This window comes from Phalacrocorax carbo, chromosome 8 (assembly GCF_963921805.1).
Source record: "Phalacrocorax carbo chromosome 8, bPhaCar2.1, whole genome shotgun sequence".
Taxonomy (NCBI): domain Eukaryota; kingdom Metazoa; phylum Chordata; class Aves; order Suliformes; family Phalacrocoracidae; genus Phalacrocorax; species Phalacrocorax carbo.
The window spans coordinates 12,788,174-12,814,557 of record NC_087520.1 but is presented as its reverse complement, the minus strand read 5'-3'; the positions used below and the strand labels follow the sequence as shown (position 1 = coordinate 12,814,557).

The following is a 26,384-nucleotide window of genomic DNA, read 5'->3' as shown; positions in this document are numbered from 1 at the left end:
TGGAAAAGCTGAAGAGCTGACATGCAGTTAACTGCTTCTCTCCTTACAACATATACTTCCTTTATTTTCAAAGAGATGTCCTACTTTAGGAAGGCCAATGGGATCAGATTAAAACTTGATCACAAAAAAAAAGGCCTTCAGTCATGCTTTCTAGGTAGAGGTCTTAAGGCTCTTTAAACACTCAGGGAAAAAAGCCAGGCACAGAGCAGCAGAGGAATGAGTCACAGAGGGCAACCATGTTCTTCTTGTCTCCCATCCTAATCCTCTGCATGTTGTCTAAGGACTGCAGTGTTTGAAAGAGTCTGACACAAAGCTGTGCCCAGCTCTACTGGGACACACAGGGCCAATGGAAACACTATGGACAAGATCTCCACATTCTGGCAGGGCTCGTTTTGTCTGGCTCCAGCAGACAACCCTATTAAGTCTTTGGATCAAACTTTTAAAGAAATTATCCTGTGTGTCTGGCCAGGTGCTGCAGAGTCTGTGAAGCTTTTTGCCTTGTGTACTTTATGAAAGTCCCTCCCCAGTTCTCTATTTCTAGCTCCCTGGAAACCCCACTCTACTCTGAACAAAAATGAAGAGCAGAGGAGTATCTGGAGACCAGTGTTATCTCTAAGTGGAGTCAAATGTACAAACCCCTTTGTTCTTGAATTAATCATCATAGAGTAAGACTTCTTTTTCTGAGCTTTACAGTTTAGGATGCTTAGCTTTCCCTGGAGTTCCCTCCTAACATGCTAGAAGTAATGAGGTACACCCATATCCCATTTCCAGTTTTGGGTCCCTACAGTAAACTCAGCCCCACTAGCTACTTAATGGAGATAGCAAAGTCATGCGGAGTCTCTCAATCCTCAGTCTGCATGCACAGAGCATTTTTAAATGCCTATTGCATGCAGTCAAGACCAGAAGGAGGCAGGTCCAAAGCCAGAAAACACTCTGCCCTTGAGGTGTTTTCAAGCACAGAGACCTAGCAAACCCAGTGGAGAGAAGAGCCTGAAAGCAGAGGGTGACAGACTGGGTGTGCACACACCCATCCAGATCTGCCTGGAGAAGTGTTCCTGCACTATCGACTGCTCAACAAGGGGCAAATGGTCAACAAGGGGTTATCCTCTCAGAGCTGTCCCAGCTTGACAGCTGCTTGAGTCTAGTGTCTGTAGCCAGGCTCAAGCCCTAGAGAGGCAACCTCTCCACTTAACAATGTGTTTTAATGGCAGCAGGATGCAGAAGCAGGGATGGGAAGTGATTCTGGGAGCAGATCAGCAGGGAGGCTTTGGGCTCACACCTTTGGTGCTGAGAGAGCCTCAGACACTGGAGGAGGCAGGTGCTCAGCTTTCTTTAAAATGTTTATCCTTGGGCTTATTTTGCCAGCAGGAAGCACTTCTAGCATGCACACGTCTTTGGCCTGTCACTGGCAGGCTGTGAGCCAGTGTGTTGCCATGGAAACTGGTAAATGCAAAATTATGACTTGACAGCAGTGTCCTGAGGAAAGAGGATCAACCTTCTGCCATATGTTTATGGCCCTAACCCAGGGAGTGCGTGCCCCTGCTGCACCACTGTGGGTGGGAAGCCATCCTGTCACAGCTTTGTGCTGGACACAGGGTGCCAGGAGGCAAGGAAGGACTATGACCTCTGGGAGCACAGCAGGGAAATGCTGCAAGAGGCACTTCTCACCATTGCCAGGATCCCTCCCCAGAGACTTCTGCTGGGTGTTTGGTCTGGGGCTGATTGCTCTCTAGCTCTGAGGGAAATAGCTCCCCCACATCCCTGTGAGACCCCAGCACCAATGAGCTCATGCTCCCACAAGCTGCCTGCCCACAAGGATGCAGTGTCTACATGGGGTGGACCAGCAGAATTCTCACACCTGGCTGCAGTGGGTGTTGCAGACATTCCTCCAGGGCATCCTAGCTCCAGTATCCATAAGTAAAGAACTGAGGCCATGATGGTGACAAGGTTCACAGAGATACTGAGGGCAACAGAGCAAAAAGGCAGGCACAGTTCTGCCCTACCTCTGCTGCCTGCAAGCCCAGATAGCCCCTCCTGACCAGATGGCATCCAATAGATTCCAGTCAGTTATCCTAGATCCGCTGGTGTTTCTAGCTTAAGACTTCCAGTGACCACCTCTCTCCTCATCCCAAAACAGCCATGAATCCTACAGTTATTATGAAGGAAGTCAACCATTTTGGGTGTGACTTTGAACTCAAAACCAACAGGACTGAAATTAAATTAGAACACTTAACAATGACCCATTCGAGCACTAACTGATTTTTTTCTAACTGATTTTTCAGTGGCTTCTAATTTTAAAAATTAAGACTCTGTCAATCCATAATGAGAAGAGGTGAGCTATTGTTCACACACTGAGACATAACATATATTAGCAAAGAATTAGTTTCAATTTTTCCAAGGATTCAGGCAGTTGTGAGCTGACTTTGTTCCTGGCTAGGTCAGGATATGTGAATGTAAGCATACCCATGATTATGGAATAATTTTAAGATACATCATATGTAAATATTTGGCCTTGAAAAATATCAGCATGGATCCATTTAAATCAATTCCCAGTGAGAACCCCTTACCTTCATCACTGGGGCCTATTTCTTCCAGTGTTTTTGCACTGCCTGAATGAGGTGGTCCCTAGGATGACACTCACTGACAGCAGCTGCCCAAGAGCTTCACTACGTGGGGAGTTTGGGGCAGCCACGATGGAGCTTGCCCTGGGTGTAGCAATGCAAGATCTAGCATGAGACAAGGCCTCGGCAGGTGACTGCAAGCCCTAATCAGACTATCGTGATATGCGATGTGCTTTTGCATCCTCGCAGTTGCCTTAAGTGCTTTCGAGTCCACCTAAATTCAGGAGAGAACAGTGATTCCCCCCACATTTATGCAGGCCCACTGCTGGCTGGTGGGGTGACTGCTGAGTTTGGATAGCTTCTGCATTCAAACCTCTAATCACAAAGAAGGATTCACCCCAGGTACCTGAGCTGCCTACAATGAGTCTACAGCTAGCAGGGAAAGAGTTATCTCCTCAGGTCACTGGACACCCATCTCAGACATCCAGTAACACAGTTCCCAAGGAGAGACCCATCTACAAACCCAGCATCTATCCTGTGTGTGCCTTGGTCCTCTCTCTCAGCTACTTTTTGACGAAACTGGGAATCTTGCTCACTCTCCTGGGCATAGTAAGTGGGCTGTGCATGGTCCTGTGACTCCAAGGAAACATCTCAGTATCGCTCAGCAGTGACTTGGAGAGCACAGCACCACTTCAAGCCAGATGGTCCCCCGGACCCAGACACTCAGCTTTAGTGAGCAGAGGCAGAGCAGACCCGTAGTATACTTACTTCCCATTCCCATACTTGATCCGGATGTCTTTGCTCTTCTTCAGCTCTTTGCCATCTTTAAACCATTTGTAGGATGGCTGAGGGTTTCCAGCAGTCGCCTCACATTTCAGTGAAATCTTTTCACCGACATGAACGTTTGGGCTTTTCAGTTTCTTCAGTTTGGGAGGGACAGCTACAAAAAGAGAAACCAGACAATGTGAAACCTGCCTCTTTCAGAGGCTGCACACAAGCGATGTGAGCCCACCAAGTCCCCTCCCCTGGAAAAAGAACTTGCTGCCCCTGCTGCTGCGTGATTGTTGGAGAGGGGCTGCATGCCAGCTCAGCTCCCCAGGTTTTACCAGCACACAGGCTGGGAAGGAGCACAGAGTCAGAACGACCCACAGGGGGAGCAGAGGGACACCCTGGGTCTGGATCACTCTTTGCTCCACATGGTCAGACTTGACAGCTCCACAGCTGCCCTTAGTCATGCAGGCAGTACCCTCCTGTCTCCTGCTAGTGCAGGGGTTTGCTCTGCTCTCCAGGCTCTCCCACCAGGAGCGTAAGCTCTTCAGAGCTTCCCTGCACCCTGTCATTGTTGCCAATGATTACCAACACCTCCATGACCTCTGCCACTGCCAACGGGCATGCTGCCAATCCCACAAACCCACAAACCACAGCCAGAGCATTTTGCTGCAGAACCAGCAGAAGCAGGTCATGGGGAGCAGTCCCCTGGCCCTCAGCAGTGTATGCCATGGATACTCTGTGCCTCCTGCTTAGATGGGTGGTCACTGAGCACGACAGTGTCAGCAGCAGAGCAACAGCCACTGAGAGGGACTGCGGTGAAAACCTGCACATACAAAGGATGAAAATTGGAGGGACAGCTATTCTTCAGATTCACTTAGAAAAGTGAAAGAATAAAGCTATTTTAAATGGTCTTAGGTCCTGTAATGTCGGGCTGGCCAGCAGCCTTTCCAGTGTGAAAAGCCTGGCTCTGCATGTGAGCTTTCCTGAGTGTTTCAGAGAGGTGATTTTACCATGCATCGGGAACATCAGGCAGAGAGGGAGACACTTCTTATCAGTCTCTGCCAGGCATTATATTAAATCTGACAAGAAAGGATTAGCAGGTTTGCGATTTTTCTTTCAACTGACAGCTCTGTAGTCTTGTATCTCCCTTTTTCATTCTGAATGTTAACCTTAAAAAAGGAAATAGCAAATTGCTGGTTTTGCCTTAAGAATATTGGTAACAATGGTTTCCACTTGTCTAAGATGTGTTACAGATAAAGTATTTCCTCTCTCTAATATGCACAAGCCGTCTTTTAATTGCCTAGTGCATTCTGATCTTGTGATATGGAAGAGCAATCAAAGGAGGAGGAACTGGATGGGTTTCATTAGAGCAATTGCTATTTTATAGACCTTTGTATGTCTCCACTCATTCTTCATGCCAAGCTAAGTTATCGTAGGTTGGTTTTATTTAAAGGCTCTTTTCACAGAAAGTGATCTTAAACAAAATAAAGCACAGCAATCATCACGCATATGCTCCCATGGTAGGAAGCTCTGAGGACTGTCGTATTCCTTTGTTTTATGAGCAAAGGCATAAGAAGCTAAATTGTCCTTAACTGAAAAGACACAAACATGGACAGAAATGGAACAGTTCAGGATAACATGAATTGGCTGGGCAAACCTCACAGTGACTGAAAGGCAAACCCAGAGATGTCTGCGTCCATGAGAGGAGAGGTGCTTGGCAGCACATGGGTGCATAACATAACAGGTCTGGTCCCAAGCACTCCAGACCTTCTGCTGACTCTGAGCTGCACAGCTACACTGCTGCCAAGGCACAGAAGCCAACTTAAGATCCAGGAGTGCAAAGGAAGCATGTTTACCACACCAAGGAGAAAATAAACCCCACCAAATATTCTTCCTGCCCGTTATTTTTGCACACCCAAGCCTGCTGCAGGCTCCCTAGAAACCTGTGCCACAGGCAACAGGATGGAGAGGGCTGCACATGTGCTAATGGGACTGGGACAGCACAAAAAAGGGCTTCGACAGCTGCAGGCAATTGCTTCAGGCTGCACACTGACGTCTTGCACTGCTTCCTAGGTAACTGCGCTTTGGCACTGACAAAGAGACTTCTGAACAAAAATGAACTCAGCTTTCCCCAAATTTCAGGAGTTCTATGAAAATCCAATGTGTCCCAGGTTTTGTGAAGCCATTATCCCTGATCCTTGCCTGGAAATGGCTCACCCAGAAGAGCAGGAAGGCAATGAATGGAGAAGAGAGCTTGTCTCTTCTCAGAATATTGCGCACAGAGAGCCAGGAAGGTAAACAGAACCTTGCTTTTATAGGGGTCATTTTGGGGAATAGAGAAATAGACTCTGTCAAATATTTATTCTGTCTGAATGTGTGTGTCCGTTGGCTCCCATTGTACACTGAGGTCACCCTGTACCGTGCTAACAGTACACATTTGCCTTAAATACTGGGAAGGTCCTGACCTTGGCACTGGTGCATCTGCTTCATATTACTTCCAGGTTTATGGTGTGCAGAATTATGAAGCAGGCAGCCCTGCCTCTCTCCCCAGAAAATGCTGGCAAGGGTAGAGCAAAGCCCAAAAACCTGGAGATCACTGAGAAGCAAGAAACCTCCCAAGGTCCCTATACCACAGTTCCTCCCCACTGACATGAATCACACCTCACCCAAACCTATGCACCTCTTGCACCTTGAGCTCTTGGCCACCAATGATAAATTACATGACATTCCTAAATAGGCAGGTCCAAAGAGACATATGCCAAGTGCAGCACAGATGGAGCTGACACACAGGGCAAGAGTTCTGCTTGCATCGCACCCCTCAGGCAGATGGTCCTGCCCAGAATAAGGGAGGAGAGCATGTCCCCTCTCTTCAGCTGTCTTACTACAGGAGGGAAAGGGACTGTACATTCACCTCACAAGCCACACTTCATGGACTGTAATCCCCTGGTTCAATCAGACAGGACAGTGAAAGGGGAATCCAACCCAGAATATTTTGGACTGTGTCTGGGAAAAGCACTGTGCACAAAGAAACAGAGCTCTGCTCCCTGATGCTCAGCACATCTGTGTGCCTTACTGCTGCACTGCAAGTGTGGCTTGTGCTTGGACAGCAGCATGGAGAGAGCAGGCAGAGCCCCAAGCCTGGGATGCAGCATCCAGAGCCTTGCACAGGCTGCTCTGGTCAAAAGGGAAGCCCAGCCTTGGTCTCCTGGAAGGGCTGCTCTGGGCTGGAGAGTGCCTTTCATAACTCCAGCATCTTTTAGAAAAACAGAAAAAACCTCATTTAGAGCCATTAACTGCTGATGAATCTGCTTAACAACAGCCAAAGACCTTCCACAGCTTTTTATTCGTATTGTTTAAACTGCAGCCCTTATTCCTAGCCTGAATTTCTCTAACCTTGGCTTCCAGCCAAGAGATCTTTCTGCTTTTCTCTGGTAAATTTGAATCCCATGTAGCAACCAGAAACCTCTTCCCTTTTTAGGTACTTGTAAACCATGAATGACTCACCTTTCAACCTTCTCCAGGAGTAAACTAAAGTAGCTTGAGAGACCAAAGCAGCACACAGAGTGCTAATACTGGAGTATGTCAAAGTTTTACATTTTGGTTCATTTTCAGCTTCAACATCAACTCATTCCTTATCTCTGCCCTGACCAAATCACAGAGTTGCAGCTCAGAAAGTCACAAGCTTGGTTCAAACAGACATGAGGATTTTAAAAGTGCCCCCTTTCTTTAGTACTCTGAACATTTTGGATCATTTTAATCTCCTCCCTGTTCAGTACTTTTTCAAACACATTGGGAAAATAAAGTCACTAGCTTCATACATATCAAGATAACATACTATCCCTGGCAAACAGTCTCAGATGTATACCAAGCAGGGTCCAGGTCCAATTTCCCCACATTTCCACTAGTTCCCGTCTTCCCAGCCTCCTCCACACAGGTTACTGCTGCTCAAATGTGGCCAGTACAGCTTTTGTCAGAACCAAAGCACCAAACCAGGGCCACCCAAGTCACTGCATCATCCTGGTGCAGGCTGAGCTGAAGCTGCCGTTTCAGCTCATCATCATCTAAATCTGATGGGTCTGGTCTGCCAGCTCGTGGTGTCCTCCACAGCTGGTTTAGCCACACACACTGCTCAGCCGCTGCTGCCACTGGGTTCACAAAAAATGGGGAGGAGGTTTTTGGCTGTGCTTGTCAAACTGAGGCTACAGGTAGCTTCAGGAAACCATTTAGGATCCATATCTCTGGTCACCTTGCAATTCTGTCAACCCCTCCTCTCTCCGAATTCAAGTGTCCTCTCCATGGGGGTGAAGAACCACCAGCCTCACAAACCCTGAGGTGTTGGACAGAAGAGGCACCTGCACTCCAGGCAATTTTTCTAATAGGCAACTGTGTCAAAGGTATGCTGTGCTGTAGAAAGGAAGCTTTAGTCCTGGTAGAGCTGAAACCAACAATAAATACAATTTTCTACAGGTTTTTGCTCACTCCAAGGTCATATGAAACCCAAGTAACCATTAGATCCCAGACTACACAAGTTGTGTAAGCCATAAGTATTAACCCTAAAACATGCTGGGGCTGGGATCAGCAAATGCACACAATTTCCTAACTTGTTTCAAGAGTCATGTTTCACTAAGGGGCCTTTGCAGGAGAAGTTTGCCGTCTGACAGCAGTCCTGGTGTCTACTGCCAAGTTACCACCTTCTTACAGAGAGGAGAGGGTTATAAAAGTCTAAAAACTTGAGCTCTAAATTACACCAATGAGTTGCTCGAACACCCACCATAAAAGAACTTATATGTACACACTACTTTAATTAATTCATTTCTTATGACATTTGACATTACATTTAAGTACTTCTATGATAACAGCATCTCTTTTACTTCTGGTACCTGGAGTATGCCTGAAAGCACCTTAGAGCCTCAACTCATAACATCATTAATCATAAACGGGCAGAGTGCCCAAAGAGAGTCCAACAATGGAGCAGTAACAAAACCACATCCCACCCACAAAGCACCATACATAAACAATCCCTCGGCAGCACAAAGCAGAAGCAAGTCATCCTGGGAAAGGTGCTCAGTGAACTGTTTAAGACCCAGCAGCACTAGCCACAAACACTGCTTCAAGGGCTGTGCCTTGCTCGCTGTGGGACATCCACCAGAGCAGACAATCTACAGACACATCTGGGATCTCCAGGCAACAGACATCATGAGTAGACGTGACTTATCTTCCTGGGCTTCTCCACAGGACGCAGTGCCAACCACAGGAGGCTCTCTCACACTGCCTGGCACACATGGTGTGGCAAAATATTTGGGTAGGTGGATCTGGGGAACTGAGAGGCTGGTCCTTCTGTGTCTCTCTGAGCAGCTGAGGAAGAAGGCATCTTAGCCTGAATTCCCATGGCCATGGAAAAGGGTAGAAAAATGTTTTCTCACAGGAATGGGGGGAGATGGGAGGCGAGTTAGGACCTACAAATTCACAGATGATGCCTTGACATGCCTACGTCAGAGCAATGGCTTTCAGCACATTCCCCTGACTGAACTGTAATCCTCAGGTCAGGACACCCCTCCTCTGCAGAAGGGGAGAGAAGCTGCACAGATGATCTCTTGGAAATGGGCTGTGTTTCTCAGACTGCCCAAGCCATTGGTCCCAAAACAGCCCTTCCACAGAGGTGTCAGGGCTTCTAGCCTCAGGGGTGGAGAAGCTGCAGGTCTGGCAGTGTCTCCAAGGGTGCACATTCCCAGTTCTCAAGAGGGAAATCTGGACACCCAAAGCATACTACAGGCACAGTCCTTGAGGTTTCAAGGCTCCTTGCCATTGAAGTACAAGATCTGGAGGCATGACACCCACCCAAGCCATGTCTCAGAGGTTGCTATTCTCTAAGCTCCTCCAGAAAGTCCCCACCACTTTGCTGTTCAAAGTCTCACCCACAGGTGTACAGGCCTTCCCTTTTACGCAGGGCACCTCAGATGAGAGACTTTCAATGTTCTCCCAGCAGAAAATTCCAGAATTCATCTTTCCATGGGAAATGTGTTACAGCCTCAACTTGCTCCAAATTCAAACACAACCTTTTGCAGTGACTCCTTACTAAACAGAGTTTTCCCCATTTCTATCTCTCCTACCAGGTGAGAACACATTTCCCTGGCACAGGGCATCACCATGCAGGTCTGGAGACCAAATGCGTCTTTGATGGATGAGCATGCTCTGCATTGGGCTAATACATCTTAATCCTTGGCTAATGCAGCCCTAGTGCTTCTGGTATGTTTGCCGCCTCTACTATTTTTATCAGAGGCAATGCTCCTTTGGCCTGTGTTTGCCTTGGCTTTTATTTGACAAGGAGACAAAACTGAATCTCAGCAGCAGCAGCTCCTGTCCACCTTGAGTATTTGACTGTTTCAATACTGGCTGCAAACACCAATTTGACAAAGAGGCACCTGCTCTGAAGAAAGCTCCCTCCAGCCAGATGGAACGGAAATATGGGGTCCACTTGGAAAAAAAAAAAAAGCCTTAACACTTCAGATGCTCTAAGCATTTGTCCTCCTTTTTTTCTGGGTTTTCATAGAGAGGGTAAAAATGCAGTCACTGATGTGCACCTGGGCAGACTGTGGCATCTGAATGGAGTTCAATTCTTTGGTGGCAGGGTCACAAGAACTCCTCTGAGACTGTGACCCCTGGAGGTAACAGGCTGTATTTAACTAAAGCCGCATCTGAAGCATGGGAGGGAACAAAAAAACCCAGCTTTATTCAACAGATAGACACAACCTCCACAAACCACAGTCAAGAGCCTGTGGGAGACAACCTTGATGTCAAACTGACACTCCCTATCCCAGCCTCTGCTGCAACTCACTGGTGGGTAACTACAGGCTCCAAATTGGAGATGTAAAATATAATACAGTATCTGACATATGTTTTATGCTTTAAGCAACTTATATTTCTAGTTTATGCAAAAAGGATGATCAGACTTTCTCATAGCTGTTAGAGCGACTGTCTTTGCACACAGCACCAGCTCACTCAGATCTCTGTGTCCTGGGCAGGGGTACATGGCAGGTAAACCACAATGCCAAATTTAAATTTCCAAAGGGCAGCATTCTGCTGTAGCCACTATTAGGCCTTTTAACTAACACATAGCCATGTTTCTTTTACTAGATCTGTGATGGTAGGGACTTCACCATGGGAGCCAGCACTAGATGACATAGCTCACTTTGGCCATTTACACCTCACCTCCACTATCCATGGGTTTATCTGTGCAGTAACTGCCAAGACATAGGCTTCAGCAAGGGTTAATAACCAAAAGCTCCCCAAGGACACAGAAGATGTGCTCTGTGCCTAGCATGCACCATGCTGCTGTGCCCTTCATGCAGAGGTACGCTGGCAGGAGTCAGAGGCATATCTTTTTGTTCCTGGGAAAGGGCCCACTTTGACAGCTGGAGATACTAGGTATGACAATGCAGGTGCCATTCCTGCAGGTCCTAGAGCGTCTGCTGGGGACATCCACCCAGCCGACTCACAGAGAACAGACAGTGATATGGAGAGGACCCAGATGACGGGAAGTGTGAAGATGTTGAAAAGACTGAGATCAGCAGACCTGGGATTGGAAGGAAGCTTGGAAACCTTGCAGGAGCCAGAACAACTCTATTGTTCCTCCCTATGTGTCCCACAGCATACCTAGAATACAAGTTCTTTTCCCTTAACTAGATCCCTGTAGCGCTCTATCTCAGGGAGGAGAAATTACTACAGTGCCAACCCACAGCACAATGTATATTTGAAATGGTGAGTTACAACAATCAGTATTTCCATGACCATTCCCATAGGCCAAACAAAATTGACTGGAATGTCACAAGCACATTTCCTGATTTAGGTTTGCTCTCTATAGGATCCCACTGGCAGCTCAAATCACAGGAAAAGGTGCCATAGAGACAGCAAGTTCACTCTCCTCTTACAAATACTGGCTCCACTTACATAAAAGAGCAACTGATAAATTCCTCCTCCTCTGTCATTCTCTTTCCCACACATAATATTCAGTTATTCTTCTTTCAAGTGAAAGTTTTGAAATTGGTGTCTGATTCGGTCCAGAGCCCTAGGCTGAAATCTCAGCTCCATTGAAATCAATGAGCATTTGGCCACTGGGCAAGGATGTCTTCCCAATACCCAGGCTTTTCACCCAAATTGTTAAGACAGCTAGTGTATGCTTTTATCATAGATTGGGCAGAAATGTGGAGGTGCCCATGCACGTGGCCACTCAAACACTTACCTGAATAGCACAACAGCTACAAGTAATTTACATACAAATATCCAATATTAAAATCCATGGCTGCAGTGCTTGGATTTGCCAAACCTAGTACTCTATGAACACTAGCTGGTTTGCAAACAATGTAATTGGAGTAGAATTGCTATTGTGTTTGTTTGTTTTGAATATTTTTGGCCAGGAAGTTGTCCTGGAGGTATAGTTGAGCATAAGTGGTGTGGTGGAAAAATGTCATTCATTCTGTTCCTATTAAAACTAAAAACAATAGCCACACAAAGACAGCAGCAACAATTTCTGCTTTTCATGCCTCTAACAATGTGTTTTCAACCCTAAAGGCAACATCTTGTTTGTACCCAATTGATTCTGGGATCACATTTTATATAATCAAATATATCTTTGAACAAAGATATATTTTATGAACTGCTCAATCTCCAGATGACCTTGGAAACAGCAATTCATAAAATATAGCTTTATCTCTATCTTCACAATCAGCTAGAAAAATGGCCCACCCATACTCTGTGGACTGCCAGTCAAGACCCAGTCAACAAATTAATTACCCAGAGCATCTGAAACTTTAAAATACATCAATTCTTTGTTTCAGACACTGAACACTAAGCACAAATTACTTGCCGTAGTACCCTGGTAAAGACCTGGGTGGCATCCATTATCTTTTAATTACCAAAGGAAAGTGTAACCCTCACCCCAGGAGACAAAACAATCTAAGTTAGCAAAAAAACTTGTTTCATTAAATGTTTATTATGAACTCTGTACAAGAAACCATATATAGACCCCTTATGGTCATAGCAAAGGCTATGTTTCAGGTTACAGGAAAGGATTTGCTGATGTAAAATGGCCATTAGTGGAACATCATTGGTTCTAGAAGGGGATGAAAAAACCTATTTGGTGTTTTACAGCTCTATCAACCTCAGGAGCATTTCTTTAAAACATGGGGGGAAAAAGCTCAGTTAAAGGGGAGCTGAAATCCTTTTAACAGAGACTGCCTGCTGCCTGGGCTCTCCCAATGACGGGAGAACAGAAGACACACCATCACAGATGAGTGGGAGCACTGCAGGTAAACCTGCAAAAACATGAGCCGCCACAATGCCATAGGTACAGAACAACCCAAGACACCACCCACCAAGTCCTTCAGATAAATCAGCAAGAAGGGTTGCTACAAGCAGATAAATGAGACCAGGTCTCCGAGTGAGGTACAATGTTTGCGAAGTAAACGTTTTCCTCTCTGCCTAGTCCTGCCCTGTGCCCATCAAAGTTAGGTGTAAAAGCAAAGGACCAGGGATGCACTCTTAGCTTTAGCTAGCACAGCACTTCTGACATCTCCTTCCTCCTCTCTAAATATATTGTATTTAAATTCAGTGAGGACCACAGATGTGTTAAATTACTGAGACGTGAGGTCTGAGCTCAGGAACACCATAAACACACAGGGAGAAGGGACTGTTCAAACCCAGCCCACATCAGCAAAATCACAGCACTGAATCTGCCTCCTTCCCTGCCCCAGCAGACTTACAGGTGGAAGTCAGTTTCAACAAGTGTTTTTAAACATACTTAACATCAGCGAACATAGAAAAATCAGCAAAAACTGGGATCAGTTGCAAAGATGTTAATTCAGGTCAGGCAGCAGCCAAGTGAAGCTCAGATGTGGCAGTCCAGCCTGCAGCATATTTTGGATATTTCGACCTCCCAGGAAGTCCTGCGCCAGAGGACATCCTGGTGTTTCATACGCAACCAGGTGGAAGCACTGCACAAAACAGGCATTCAAAGAAAATAGCATGTTGATGTCTGGACAAATAAATTTGATTAGTGGTCTCTAACACTGAGGTGGGGAATTTTTAACTTTTAACCTATAAAATCATATTTGCTAGCATTCCGTGACAAAAGCCAACCACTTGCAGTCTTAATTACAATTTTTTTTTTCCATGTCTCTGCTTACTTTGAACGTTCACCATTGTCTCTGGTAGAATTTTGACAAATCCACCAGAGGGTATTTCCAAAACAGAAAGCTGTGTTTTTATCGGGATCTCCCCACAAGAAACCCTGGGGCTTGCATTAAAGACTTGTTTGTTCTCTGTAATGTTATATTAGAAAGATTAAAAGTTTTCCTGTTAGTTCAAGAAATACTTTAAAGCACTGGTACCAAAAGAACCTCAGACAGTGACCGCAGGTCTGTTTTTCATCCAAACACAGGAAAAAGAAAGAAAATAAAGATCATCCCTGGGACAGCTTTTTCAAGGCATCCAGATGCATACATGCCCAAACCCCACCGAGAGTGGATGGAATCACCACCCTATACTATAATATTCTCCCAACGTCAAGACACCCTGGGTCTCTGCCGCTGCTGGAGTGATGGCTTGTGTCAGGCCAAGTTCTATTCTCTTCCCATGCATTGACCTCTCTGTTGAAATCAGCAGGACCCTTTGCACAGGAGAACACGATCCACAGAGAGGGGCTGGCTGCTCTCTGTGCCGGCAGTGCCCGCATGCTGGCCGAGCTGATGGAGTGCCCAAGCCCCGCGGAGAAGGGGCCACCCTCCTCCGTGGACTGCAGGGAAGCAGCTAGCTGTAAATTCCATTTGGGACTCTGGGCACTGCCCAGTGGAGACACTAACACAGCATGTCTCCTGCCTTGTCCAGAGCGCGGCTTCCCAGCATTGTTCTGAATAGCTCCGGACCCCCACTGAAGAGCAGCAATGGGTGGCTTACACTGAAACGTCCCCCAACCAGGCTGATTTACGGCTGCCAGGAGTCTCAAGGATGTCAGCTCTTCCTGATTAATTTTTTTATCCTTATTTTCCCTTGTTTTATATTTGGATATCACTTATTGCAATATTCTTCAGAACTATTCTCTGGAAAGCCATACTGGCTAATTTTTGGCTTGTAAATTGCTCATGAGCAGTTTGTGGCTTGTGCTTTGAAAAAAAACTCAAGTAACTCTGGCTCATTTTGGTTGGGTAAAGAGATTTTGTGGCCTCCATCAATTCTAGTCCCTGACAGCAGTGACAGAGCTCTTATTATCACAAACATACAGTTGCAATTTTAAAATTCGCTTCCTCTGACTCTTCATTAAAATATAATCAACAGTTTCTGCTTCCACAAACATTTCCGGCAGAAAGTTCACTTCATAGAATATTCACAGGCAACAAGTAAGAAGGAAGCTAAAGCAAATTTGAGTTTTTGATGTGAGCAAACCCTTGCCAGTTGTCCAGCTACTCCACTAAAAGATTTAGGAAAGAGCAGCAAAGGAAGGTATGGCACAAGTAATTTTCTAGGAGATATTGCAGAATGCAGGCAACCAAAACCAACGACCAATGATGCAGCAGCGAAATGTGGGTGAAGAAAAGACAACAGGCAACATGGTGGCACAAACAGAAAGACTATCATGAGTTCAAAATGGATAGGAGTTTGTTGGACCTGCTTTACATCTAGCTGCAGATCACAAGGTGAAATTGGCCAACAGATCCTGCACAACACAAACAACTTAAGGTAAAAACCAGATTTCTGAACCAAAAATGGTTGTTGAGCAAAAATCTATTAATAGTGCTGGGGTTTATCCCAGAAGTGTTGCGTAAAGTGAGACAATTCACATCCCTTCTCTGTGCTTCCATGTCCTGTCTCAAAGATCCCACTTAATATATCTGGGGCAGGGACCGTCTCATGTTATAACTCTGTGCTGTGAATAGCACAAGGGGAACAATGCTGCAGTTGGGACCTCTGGATGCCATCACAAATGCCAATTGTAAGCAGCAGTGACAACAAGCAGAAGGAGCTTGGGATCCAAGGAAGACCTGAGAAAAGACAGGGTACAATGTGGGATTTGTCTTGTATTATAAGCATGGATGGTTCTCATCTCCATACAAGAGGGACAGGGAAAAGCAAGGAAGCAGTTGAGCTAGACAAGTAAGAAGGCAGCTCTCTGCCTAGACACTCCAGCTTAAGCAAAATTCCTCCAGAGCTGCTCCTTCATTTCTCCACTCTCACTGTTCCTCCCTTTCACCATCACCCCAGGCCATCCTTGAATAGCTCCATGCAGAGGAATTCAATCACCTAGCAATCCAAAAACAGGGATGTTCAGGGGTCCGAGATACAGTACGAAAACCTGATGGAAAGGGTGGGGTCTCCTCTACTGGGGAACATTTTTGTAGGAAACACTCAATTTAAATACCCTGTGCATGTGACTTTCTGATAAACATGTAGAAGGGGCAGTGGTGCTGAGGAGCTGCCCTGGAAAGGCCTGGATAGACCTTTACCATCTTCAGCGTCTACAGAACCAACCTGGAAAGGCCCAAAGACAGGGTTCAGGGGACAACAAATCACAGGATTACAAGAATAAGCTTGGAAGAACACTTCAGAAGTTGAGCAGACCACATCCCTGCCCTGAGGTGGGATCAGCCCTGCAACATCCATCCAACTCACCAGAATCCAGACACACAAGCAACCTAGTACCACACATCTACACTGCATCCCACAGAGTGCCTCAGGACCCAGCTGACTTCAAGGATATACCCGATCCCAACTTCACAACCTCTCCAACAGGCAACACTAGATCCCCTCTGGGAAAAGGCCCAGAGTCTCTGCCAGAAAGGCTGTCAGTGTAAGGACACACTAGTTAGCAGGTGACGGGGAACCCAGCCACATTATCAATTATTGAGACCTGTGAGGCTGTTTTGGATTCCCAGGTGCAAAAAATGTTGTTCCACCTATTCCCAAAGATGTAGCCTGTCTCTCCTTTTGTCTTTCAGTTCTTTACACTGCACCTTCTTTCTGTTTTGTTCTCCTTGCCCATGCCAGCTGCCACCAATCACAAGTAACCAAAATCACTCATCTTTGTCCTTCCTGCCTCAGTTCACCTTGCTTGTGATATGCATGTTTTTTCTCTTTCCAAATCAATGACCTTGAAAACCTTGAACATCCTTCTTAAGCCCCAGCCTCATCCTCCTTTCATTTCTGGAGATGCTGACTCCCTCCCACATCTCACTGAAGAGCTCCAGGCAGCTTTGTCTTCATGAAATCGAGAGGGCCTGTATCATCCTCTTAGACAGGCACCTGAATATTGGTGCTGCTTTTCTAGTTTTCTGCCAGTTTGGTATGGTGCATCAGGAGCTCCACTATCACACAGAGCTCAGAAATACTTCAGAGCTGCTTTGAGGCTGTGTCGCTCCCTGGTCACATTCTCCCCCTGGCTGCAGGATGTAGAAGCTGAGCTTCCACTTGTACTTATGCTCTGTGAAAGGTGTCTGCTTTTCACCCTCATGACCTGTCTGTCTCTGCAGTGGCAGTGCCTCTACGTAATGGTCAAGCCTGAAACACCAAGAGAAGAAAGCCTTCTTGCCCACCTAGATGCTGCTGTTTGTAGTTACAGGACTCCTGTACATGTACAAAGGATGGATCCATCCTAGATCCAGTTTTATAATGGCACTTCTGAGCAAGGACCCATGCCAGTTGCTACATGGGTCTCACCCAAAGCCAGGGAATCATGAAGACTGAACATCACAGACAGCCACATTTTTCAGCTTGCACCCCTCCCCTTGTAATTTGGTGGTTAATAAACATCGATTTACTAGACTTAATATTTACTAAATAATTATCTGATAAAAATATCAGATAATTAATTGGGACCATCTTTGTGAACATGAACAAAAGCTAAATGGACACCTCAGACAGGATCACACATCAGCCCTGCCATATGAAGGATATTCTGAAAAACCTTCCAAGGTAGACAGAGACAAACAGATCCAACTTCCCAAGTACACTCACAGACTCCCATTAATTGCTATAGGAGCCGCAAGGAAATGCAGCAGAGGTTAACTATGCGCAGTTCACCATGAAGGGCAGCAACTGGAAAGACTTTAATTCCCAAAACTGTGCTCTCCTTCACTCCCCTGACAATTTGACACACTGCTGTTTATCCTAATCCATTGTTCATGGTCCTCCCCACCCAGTTCTCAGCCCATGTGATGCTCTCCTGCCCCTACCAACTGGAATTAATTTGGGGTGCTAGGGCTCTATCAAGAGACTTTACTACAGTCTAAATGCTGGCAAAGTATTACCTGCTTTCATACAGGTATTTGGCCTTTTATCAGACACCCAGAGTGAACAAGGAAGTCACCACATTCTCCTGGGGCATTTGGCTTGCAACTCCTGGCTCCCTCACTGATCCTTCAAATAACCAGGTAACTTTGAGGGGGACATCCTCATCAGCAAGGACTCTTTAACAACATAAACATTACTCCCCCAGAATTCTCCTCTACCTCTAACTTGTTATGTAAAGCTGATGCTGCTAAAATATTTAGCTGAACTTAGGTCAAGAGAAGATGGCTTTTGAAAGACTTCCAGTGGTTCATTTGCAATAACTGGCTCAGAAATAAATCATTTCAGCCCTGATTTCAGCCCTCAAGCAGCCAGCTCTGTTAGCAGGGCAACTCCAGCAGCGAAGAAGAGGGGAATGTTTTGGTGATGCATCGGGACTCGTGACAGGCACAGAAAGCAGCCAGGAAAGACCACCATGCTGCGAGAGGCTGCCATGTTGGGTTAGACCATGCTACTTGCTAGACAGGGACCTCCACTTCGTGGCAGAGAGTATCACTTACTCCTTCTGAATAACTTCCCAGTAGGGAAGTTTTCTGCATTCTCTCAAGGACAGAGCTGTTTTTCTGCCCTGATGCCCAGAGGCTTATAAATCCCATGTGCATTTTTACCCTAGTTAATCCAGCTGACAGAATGCCTATGCTTCATATAAATGTCTTTTCCTTTCTGCCAGTAATGCTATGCTGTTGCCCTCAGTGACTGGAATGACAACAACTCCCAGGGGATACTGATGTACTGAGTGAAAACCAGCTGGGAGCGGTCAGGGATGTATGGGCTTCTACTTTGGCCTCAGTGGAGATGTAAAGAACGAGTGCTTCTTTTACATTACTTTCTGTACTGTCACTGTGTCCCTTCTCCTTTCAGAGACCTCAGGTTTCAATCCTGCGGGGTGCAAGCTGTTTCCAGGGTCCCTTCCCCCACTCCCAAATACAAAGGTCCTTCCCTGTTCACACACCATCCTTGCAAGAGCCACAGTAGTGCTTCATATGGAAAGCACTAGCCATCTTCCACCAGTGTGACTGAGGCCTGGGGACAGCCAACATGCCTCTCACCCCAGCTCAGCAGGCACAGTCCACCTGTGGACCATAGTCATATGCCCATAAGACCATTTCCCCAGCATCCCTGGCATGGCGGGGCTGAGACAGTGCTGGCAGGGTGGATTTGAGCCTTCAGGGAGGCTTCAGGAAGCTTCATACTCTGGCATGTGAGGGCCACAGATGACAGCTAGGGTGGCCAGTCTGATAGCCCTCAGTGAGGACGATATTTGCAGTCTACAAAGCAAAAAACCATACCTACACACAACTCCCAAAGCATACCGCCCCAGCAACTTAGCCAGCTCACGTGGACTGCGAGCGCAGTGCAGAAGGGCTGCTGACTCAAGGTAATTCATCAAGTTGAGTCCCGGGCTGCTCTGACAGGTTTGGACTCGAGCAGCTAATCCAAACCCAAATGTGAGGAAGGGGGACTGTCAACCTGGGTTGGTCTGCATAGCCTCTCTGTTCAGGGTGACTTTCCCAGAGGATACCAAGAACCCCTAAGGTGGGCTCTGCTCTGAAGTGGTCCCCCTTTTCTGGATACACAGGGAACCTGAGGGCACCAGCCTCTTTCCTGCCACCCCCTTGCGTCCTCTGAGGTACTAACTGGAGCCAGCATCAAGAACCCAAGGCCAGCTCAGAACAGAGCTGCCACAAGAGCCTTTGGCTGCTCAGGTCAAGTGCAGTTGTTCAACCACACCCAGCCAGGAGCAGAGTAAAAACACCATCCTTTTTTCTGCAGAATAAGAGGGTTTAAGGCAGGAATCTGGTGCAGAAAAGTTCTGTCCCTTTAAATTCACACCCTAGGCCGAGCAAGTTTTGCAAGAGCCTCCCTGTGCAGACAAGCCCCGAGGCTTCAGTGCAGCAAACCGCCTCTGCTGGGGGAAGCACCCAAGACATTTCAAGGCCAAGGCCCCAAGTATTACAATGAGGTGGCTGCTAAGCCTGCACGTGGCAGAAGAGATGGGGCAGGCTCAGAGATGTGTAGTTCTCCATTAGCATGAGAAGACAGCAAATATGTACAGGAGGCACTCAGTGTCTCTTCTGACTTGCAAAAAAGACCACGAAGAGAAGAAGTGGTAAGGAGGAGAGGACAGACAGATGCCACACACTCGGCTCACTTGGAAATCATGAATTGGCCCTCTTCTCAAAAATTATTATCTTGTTATTATCTTTGATATTGTGAATGTTTATGCACCAGAAAGGGCATGCTGTCTGGTTTTGCCCTGCAATGACAAAGGATAAGAGAAATTAGAGATTCCCAGAAAATAGAGCAAGTATAACACCTGGGGCTTTACGGGAAATACCAGATTATCACAGTTCTGGCAATAAAACCAAACCCGTTGGCAGTGTTTCAGATTACTACTGGTTCTTTTTTCCCTTCTAAGCCCCCAAAATGAACGGCACACCTACCTAACCCCGTAAGAAAACCAGAGGTGTGACTCATGACATCTCTCTCAAACACTGACTCAAAACATTACCAACACAAAATGTTACAACACATTAAATGAGCAATGGCCCTGCTAATACGAGGTTTGTTCTTAAAATTGCATGGCCTGCCCACATTTTCTAAATATAGGATAGACAAGGAAGCCTCTCCAGAAGTAATAATAATTCAAACAACCAAATACACACTAGGCGGACAGAGGTGGTTTTGAAAGCTGTTATCAATATATTTCCATTTTACAACATTTCTTTGCCACTCCTGCTTTATCTTCTGCCCATCAGCAGCAGGTAGAATGGATCAGCTCAACCACAGAAAGGAACAATTCCCTGAAATTCAGCTTAGGAAAGTCCTAAGCAACACCAGCATCATTGCAGCTGCTTATCTGCAGATTCAGGAAGGCAGTCTTACACCTGGAAGTTTGCCAGTAGAAGAGCTAGAAGTATTATTGAGAAAAAGTAAAGCTTGGGAGGTCTGTGGTAGCCAAGGTCACTTGCCCTCAGAAGGGTCTACACTGTCATCAGCAGGACAGATCAGCATCCATGAGCCTGCCTTGGCGACTTAGCTGAAAGAGAGGAGCACTGAAGAGGCATAAGCATGCACTGTAGCCTGTACATAAGGGCTAGGTGCTAGGGCTACACAGCCCAAAATTGGAGCATGACTTTGCTGCTGCTTTACCAATACTGGTATTCAAGTAAGCAACAGAAAAGCTTGCTCAGGATATCTTCATGTAGCAATGTTCTTTCCTGACTGCAGTGCAGACATCACACCAGCTGGGCAAGGACCATTTGCCCATGGCAACCTTTTTCACTTGACAGCTCTTCTTTGGTTATCAAGAGATCTCTTCATCCTCATGCCTGAAAGTGCACAACTCTGAATCAGGAAAGCTGAGTCAGATCCTCAGACTTGCCATTAAGGAACAGGCTGCTGCAGTGCAGCATGAGTGCCTAAATGCCACCACCACAGCACAGAATGGGCACTGTCCTTCACCTCCTGCCTCCTGCAGGAAACCCAGGTGTTCATTTAACCATCAGCTGTAACCATTCCTCCAGATTTTTACCATTTTCTCCCCCAACTACCATGATTATTTGCCAAGATGTCCCTCCTGAAATCCACCCACTGGCATTTCTTCAGGGGGTTCCCCAAACAAAGATTACCCAGGAGTTTACCAGGTCTCTCCCTTGATCTAAATGTGTCCACTTCAGATGACAGAAAGGTTTCCTTATTCCCCAACAGTCTCACTAGCCCTGCTGGATAGAAAGGGAGTGCCCAGGGCATATCAGGGTCGGCAGTGGGAAGGGCATCCGGAAATAGGTAATTTCTGCTGCCTCTCATCTTTTTCACATGACCTTTATAGGGGAAAAGGTTCAGATTCTGGACAAAGACTATTCGTACCTGGAATGACCGGGAGAGGTACCCCAGGACTGAGTGGGAAATGTTCTTTCAAGTAGAAAAGAAGCATGGACATTATTATACACACACTGCTTTTGGTATTGAGTCACCATTTCATGTAAGATACAGGATAATTTTTGTTTTGGGCTGAATCTCTTTTTCTTGATCATATAACTGGCATATCTGCAATGTTAGGACCTCTTCTGCAATGCAAGTTTTAGCTGTGTTTGTTACCCAACAGCCAGCCAGAGAGTTTATTTGAGCATTCATTAATCGTGCCTCTCACGCAGACTCTCAGCACAAATACAGAAACCTAATCTCATTTATTGACAAATGTGAAGCAAAATAGACTTCCATGCCAGAGAGAAGTTCATCACATTCCTTGTCCTTGCCCTTCAGGCAAAAGCCTGAACGAGCAGATGAAACACACATGATCTCTGGAAGGGAAACAAACTGCTTCTTGGGTAGCAGCAATCAGGCAGACTTCTGGCCTTTGAAAGACAGCCTGCCCAGATCCAGCACCTTGGCTTATGGATTCAGGACCAGTTAGCAAGACTTTCTGGATCTAAATCACTTTAACTTAAATCATTTACAGGCAACCAAGATTCACAGCACAAGACCTACAATTTGCTCTGCTCACAGTAGAAGTCACACAGCCTAGCATTGGGATATTGTGTGATGCAGAACCTGAAGCTGCTGCACAAGCTGCTGTGTCCATTAGTGATTGCATTACGGAGCAGGCATAGCAGCAGTACAGGCTGGCTCTGAAAACCTGCTGGCTGAGAAAGCCCCGCCTTGCATTACCAGCTGCCTACCAAAAAGGGAGCAGTGTAGCAGTGTAGTGGACTGCCTCCCAGATCTCTTCCCCATCAGTATTCCTCTTGCTTGCAAACATTGCAATGAAAGTCAGGCAGGTGATTTTTAAATTTTTTTTTTTTCTTTGTAGTGCAGCTGAAGCTTCTCTCCTGCAGAGAGCAGCAAGTTAGCATGGACACAGCTGAAGCTAGTTACCTTCCCTTGCAGAACAACTGTGCTAGCAGCTGAAAGATACTCCCTTCTTCTGCCTCGCCCAAATTCAGTGTTCCTCTCTGTCAGCCCTGCCCCACTCACCAGAGCTTGGAAATGGGCTCAGGAGACAGGCATCTGAACACCCATGCAGTGCAGGCAAGGGGGATGTGGCCAGGTCAAGGGAGCAGGCAGTGCCTTTGACTCATCTCCCTGGCCAGTTTTCTCCCAAGGGTATCAATAGCCGGTTCCCTGCTGGGACCTGAGCTCATTTGCTGATCTGACTTATTTCATCACAAATGTGGGAGCGCTATCAATAATCTGGCTAATACCAGGTGCTCTGAGTAGACTCCACAAACCCATGCCTGTGCACACACTGCTTCTGGAGTAAGACGAGTTTGCCCCCAGAGCAAGGAAGCTTGTCTCCAGGAGCACTTAGGTCAAGCCAAGAGGTGGGAAACAGCTTGAACCAGAGGCATAGCTGCTGAGCATGGGAGTGTTGTCAATGGTTTGACTGGAGGAAGAGATGTATGAGAGGAATTCAAGGAGCAACAGGATCAGTACAGGTTTTGCCAGAGTAGTGTGCATACCCACACTCCCCAGAGAGCTGGAGTGCATCAGGAACCAGGGGACTCTTGCAAAGTGCCATGGGCTTCAAAGTGAATTAAATTCATGTGAGCACAAACATATGTACCCACGCACACATACACAGTTTTGGAGCTGGAATAAAGTCCCAGCCATCAAATCAAAAAGCTGCTGAAAGCAAGAGGGTTGGATGCTCAGCTGGTACATATCATGCACACACCAACAAAGCCAGAGGAGACAGGTCAGAGAAACATCTGCTGGGATTTTAACCTTATTTTAACCTTATTTTACCCTCATATTAAGCAAATGTGCAAATTCTGACACCAAAAAGAGGTTTCTCTAAAGGGTTTCCAAACATCAGTCAATGATGTAGGAAATCTGCTGCAAATTTTTGGGTTTGTTGTTTTTTTTTTTTTAAACAAAATGCTATGCACCTGACTTTAGTGTAGTTTTAAGGTAAATTAAAGTTTCAAGGCTTCCCTAAAGAACACTTTTTCTGTCCATCTCACACATTTGTAGCTGTCCTTCTTCTGAGCTGCCAGCCACCGAGTCACAGACTTGGAGAGCAAATGCAGTTCCCTTCCCCTCCCCCTTCTCACCAGGCATGAAAATTCAGCAAGGAAAACGGGGCTCTGACTTCCATGTGTAGACAAAAATTTAAGGGGATAGTAAGGTTGAGACAAGCTGCAAAAGAGCTCAAGGACCATCAGAGTCCTCAGAATTATGACTATTACCATTACTGCGTGGAGACAGCCTTGTGTGGCTTATTGCTCTTCTCTACAAAGAAGCTCTCCCTCATATTGAGAAGCTTTTACCTTCCAGACACACCTGAACTAAAATCCTTTATAAGAGCTGATGACTAAGTCTGCCAAACCTGATTACCAGAGTTATTAATTACCTGAATGTTTAACTTCTACCATTATTATTTGTATTTATTGTTACAATTTGTAACATCTCAAATATGCAGCAACATAACACTGTCCTTATCACAGTGGACACATTCCCAGGTCATGTAAGTTCAAAACACAGCTTTCTGTCTGGAGCATAGCACAGGAGCCAGGACACCACACACATCTTGCATTGCTCTGGACGCTCTCACAGGATGTTGAGGGAACCTGCAGTTTTGCCAATCAGGCCCTTGCAAGTCCAGTGAAGGCTTCCCTCTTTGGCAGAGTCACATCTCCCAGTCATGTGAGTTTCATTATCCTGCCCCAGACAGGAGGTCAGTGCAACAGGTGATGCTTGTCCAAGCTCCAGCCTGGGTGGAGAGGCCTTTGCACTTCCAAACTGCCTCTGCTGCCATCACGTCCCTCCACCTCACTGGTGCTGGCAGATGAGTGGAGGGTGACCAGCCACCAGGATAGCATGCACTGACAGAAACCAGGGTAAGTGCTTGACACAGCACCAAGCAAACTTCTGGGTGAACCAGGAGCAGTGGGTGGCTCCCACCCAGCTTTCTACTCCTCTCCAGCCTCATCCTCAGTGACACAAGATGCAGGTTTCCCAAAGGAAAGCTCCAGGTTATCTCACTGCCTGACAACCTCTGCCCTGAACACAGTCTCCAGCAGAGACTGGACAGCCAGCCTTTGCTGGGACTTCACAGTCCTGCAACTTCTCAGCCAAAAGAAATGGCCTGGATTTACAGTCCTATCATGAGCTGCAAGCTCAGCTGCTGTTGGACTTACATTCTTCAAGTTCTTTTCAAGAAACACTTTGGTCCCAGAAAAACACAAGCGCATCCAAGCCAGAGCCATGTGTGACCCACAGCCACGCTCATTGCTTACTGCAAAGTCATTGCTCCACTGTAACAAAGCTTTCAGTTACTTAAAATGGCACAGGATCATATGACCCCCATGCTGAACTCCCCTTATGCACCTGAAAGTGTTCCTTGGAGTCCAAGGGAAAATGAGGAGGGGTCAGAGGAACAAGAGGCTCATTTCTGCTCCTCTCACTGCCTCTGGAGTTATGCAACAGAAGAAGGGGGACATAGGTCCACACACTTACACTGCCCTGGACTCACCCCATCTTCTCCAGACAGTTTTGAGTTCAAACACATGCTGCAGTCCCATTAGCGCTCAGTGCTGAGGCAAGACTGGAGATCAGGGTAGCACTCAGAGAAGGAGGCTGGCAGTCCAGATGCAGGAAGAAGGATGACAGAGCCATGCTATTCATGGCAACACAGCTTTCCTTTAGCTGCTTTGCAGCTGGAGCCCGTCACATTAAAAAAGGCAAGAGAATGAACTAAGGGCATGACCTCAAAGGTCGGCAGCTTGGCTATACTCAGGCCCTCTCCAGATGTTCCTCCTCTCACCAGAGACTGCCTTTCCCAGGTTACCTCCAAAAAGGGATGAAAATGGGATGCCCAGGGCTCTGACTCACCAGCTTTTAGATCCACAGAGGCATTACTTACTAATGTACCATTCTGCTCCATCCTGCCCGTCTGCCAGGAATTCCTAGACCCCTAGTCTGCCTGAACAGAGAGACGGGTTATTCCTCAACCCTACTGGATCTCTCTCCCATAACCCTTCTGTTTGTATTAACACCTGAGACTATGAGCCAGGGGCAGTGGAGGAACAGAGCCACATGCTCATTTATCAATCCCTCCTCCTGCAGAGCTAGCGAGCTCCAGCAAAAAGCCCAGAAAGCATCTGGGTCATATAACCTCTTCCTTTACCCCAGCGTGAATCACTGGAGCTTGTGAGTCAGACCCCCTCCATTCCCAAGGCTGAGCAAGTTACTGCACGTTTGCTGATCTGTGGTAACTGGCCACATGCATGCTCTCAGCCACATGGCAATGGCAACAGCAGTCCATTAGTTTAGCCAGTGGAAATGCTGTACTGAAAACATGCATGTGGACAGATCCTGGAGCACAGCTGACATCTGGTACCTTGTGTGTCTGGGTGTTTATAGAAAACAAAACTGCTACTGTAGGATATCCACTGTGGACCATCCTTCTTATAAACAAACCTTTTGGCTAATGCTTCTATGAGCTCCTTAGAACTGCAGTCTTTCCTACAAACAGAAGACTAAGAACAAATTAAGCACAAATCAAGAGCATGTTCACCCCGCAATGTGGACAGAGCTCACACAAAGGTACCTTAGCCAGCAGCGAAGTAGCTGTTTTGGTTACACTACTGTTGGGTATCTCTGATAGCATGAACTTTCACCACAAAGCCTGCACCTAGCATCTGCACGGGACTTTCACATCCCTCACTGAACTCCACGGCAATGTGGCAGCACTCTAAAGCACCCTGGCTGGTA

The 26,384-nt window shown here is 46.6% G+C and overlaps 1 protein-coding gene across 1 annotated transcript in view; it reads right to left on the bottom strand.

Annotated features, from left to right (window-relative positions):
- The window catches only part of NRG2 (neuregulin 2), a 63,737-nt gene extending 59,783 nt beyond the window's left edge, over positions 1-3,954 (bottom strand). Inside the window, exons 1-2 of the mRNA XM_064458154.1 lie at positions 3,918-3,954; positions 3,330-3,501 (exon numbers count right to left, since the gene is read on the bottom strand). Of these exons, the coding sequence (XP_064314224.1) occupies positions 3,330-3,501; positions 3,918-3,954 (209 nt within the window). The remainder of the gene's footprint in view (positions 1-3,329; positions 3,502-3,917) is intronic.
- Positions 3,955-26,384: the final 22,430 nt, after the last annotated feature.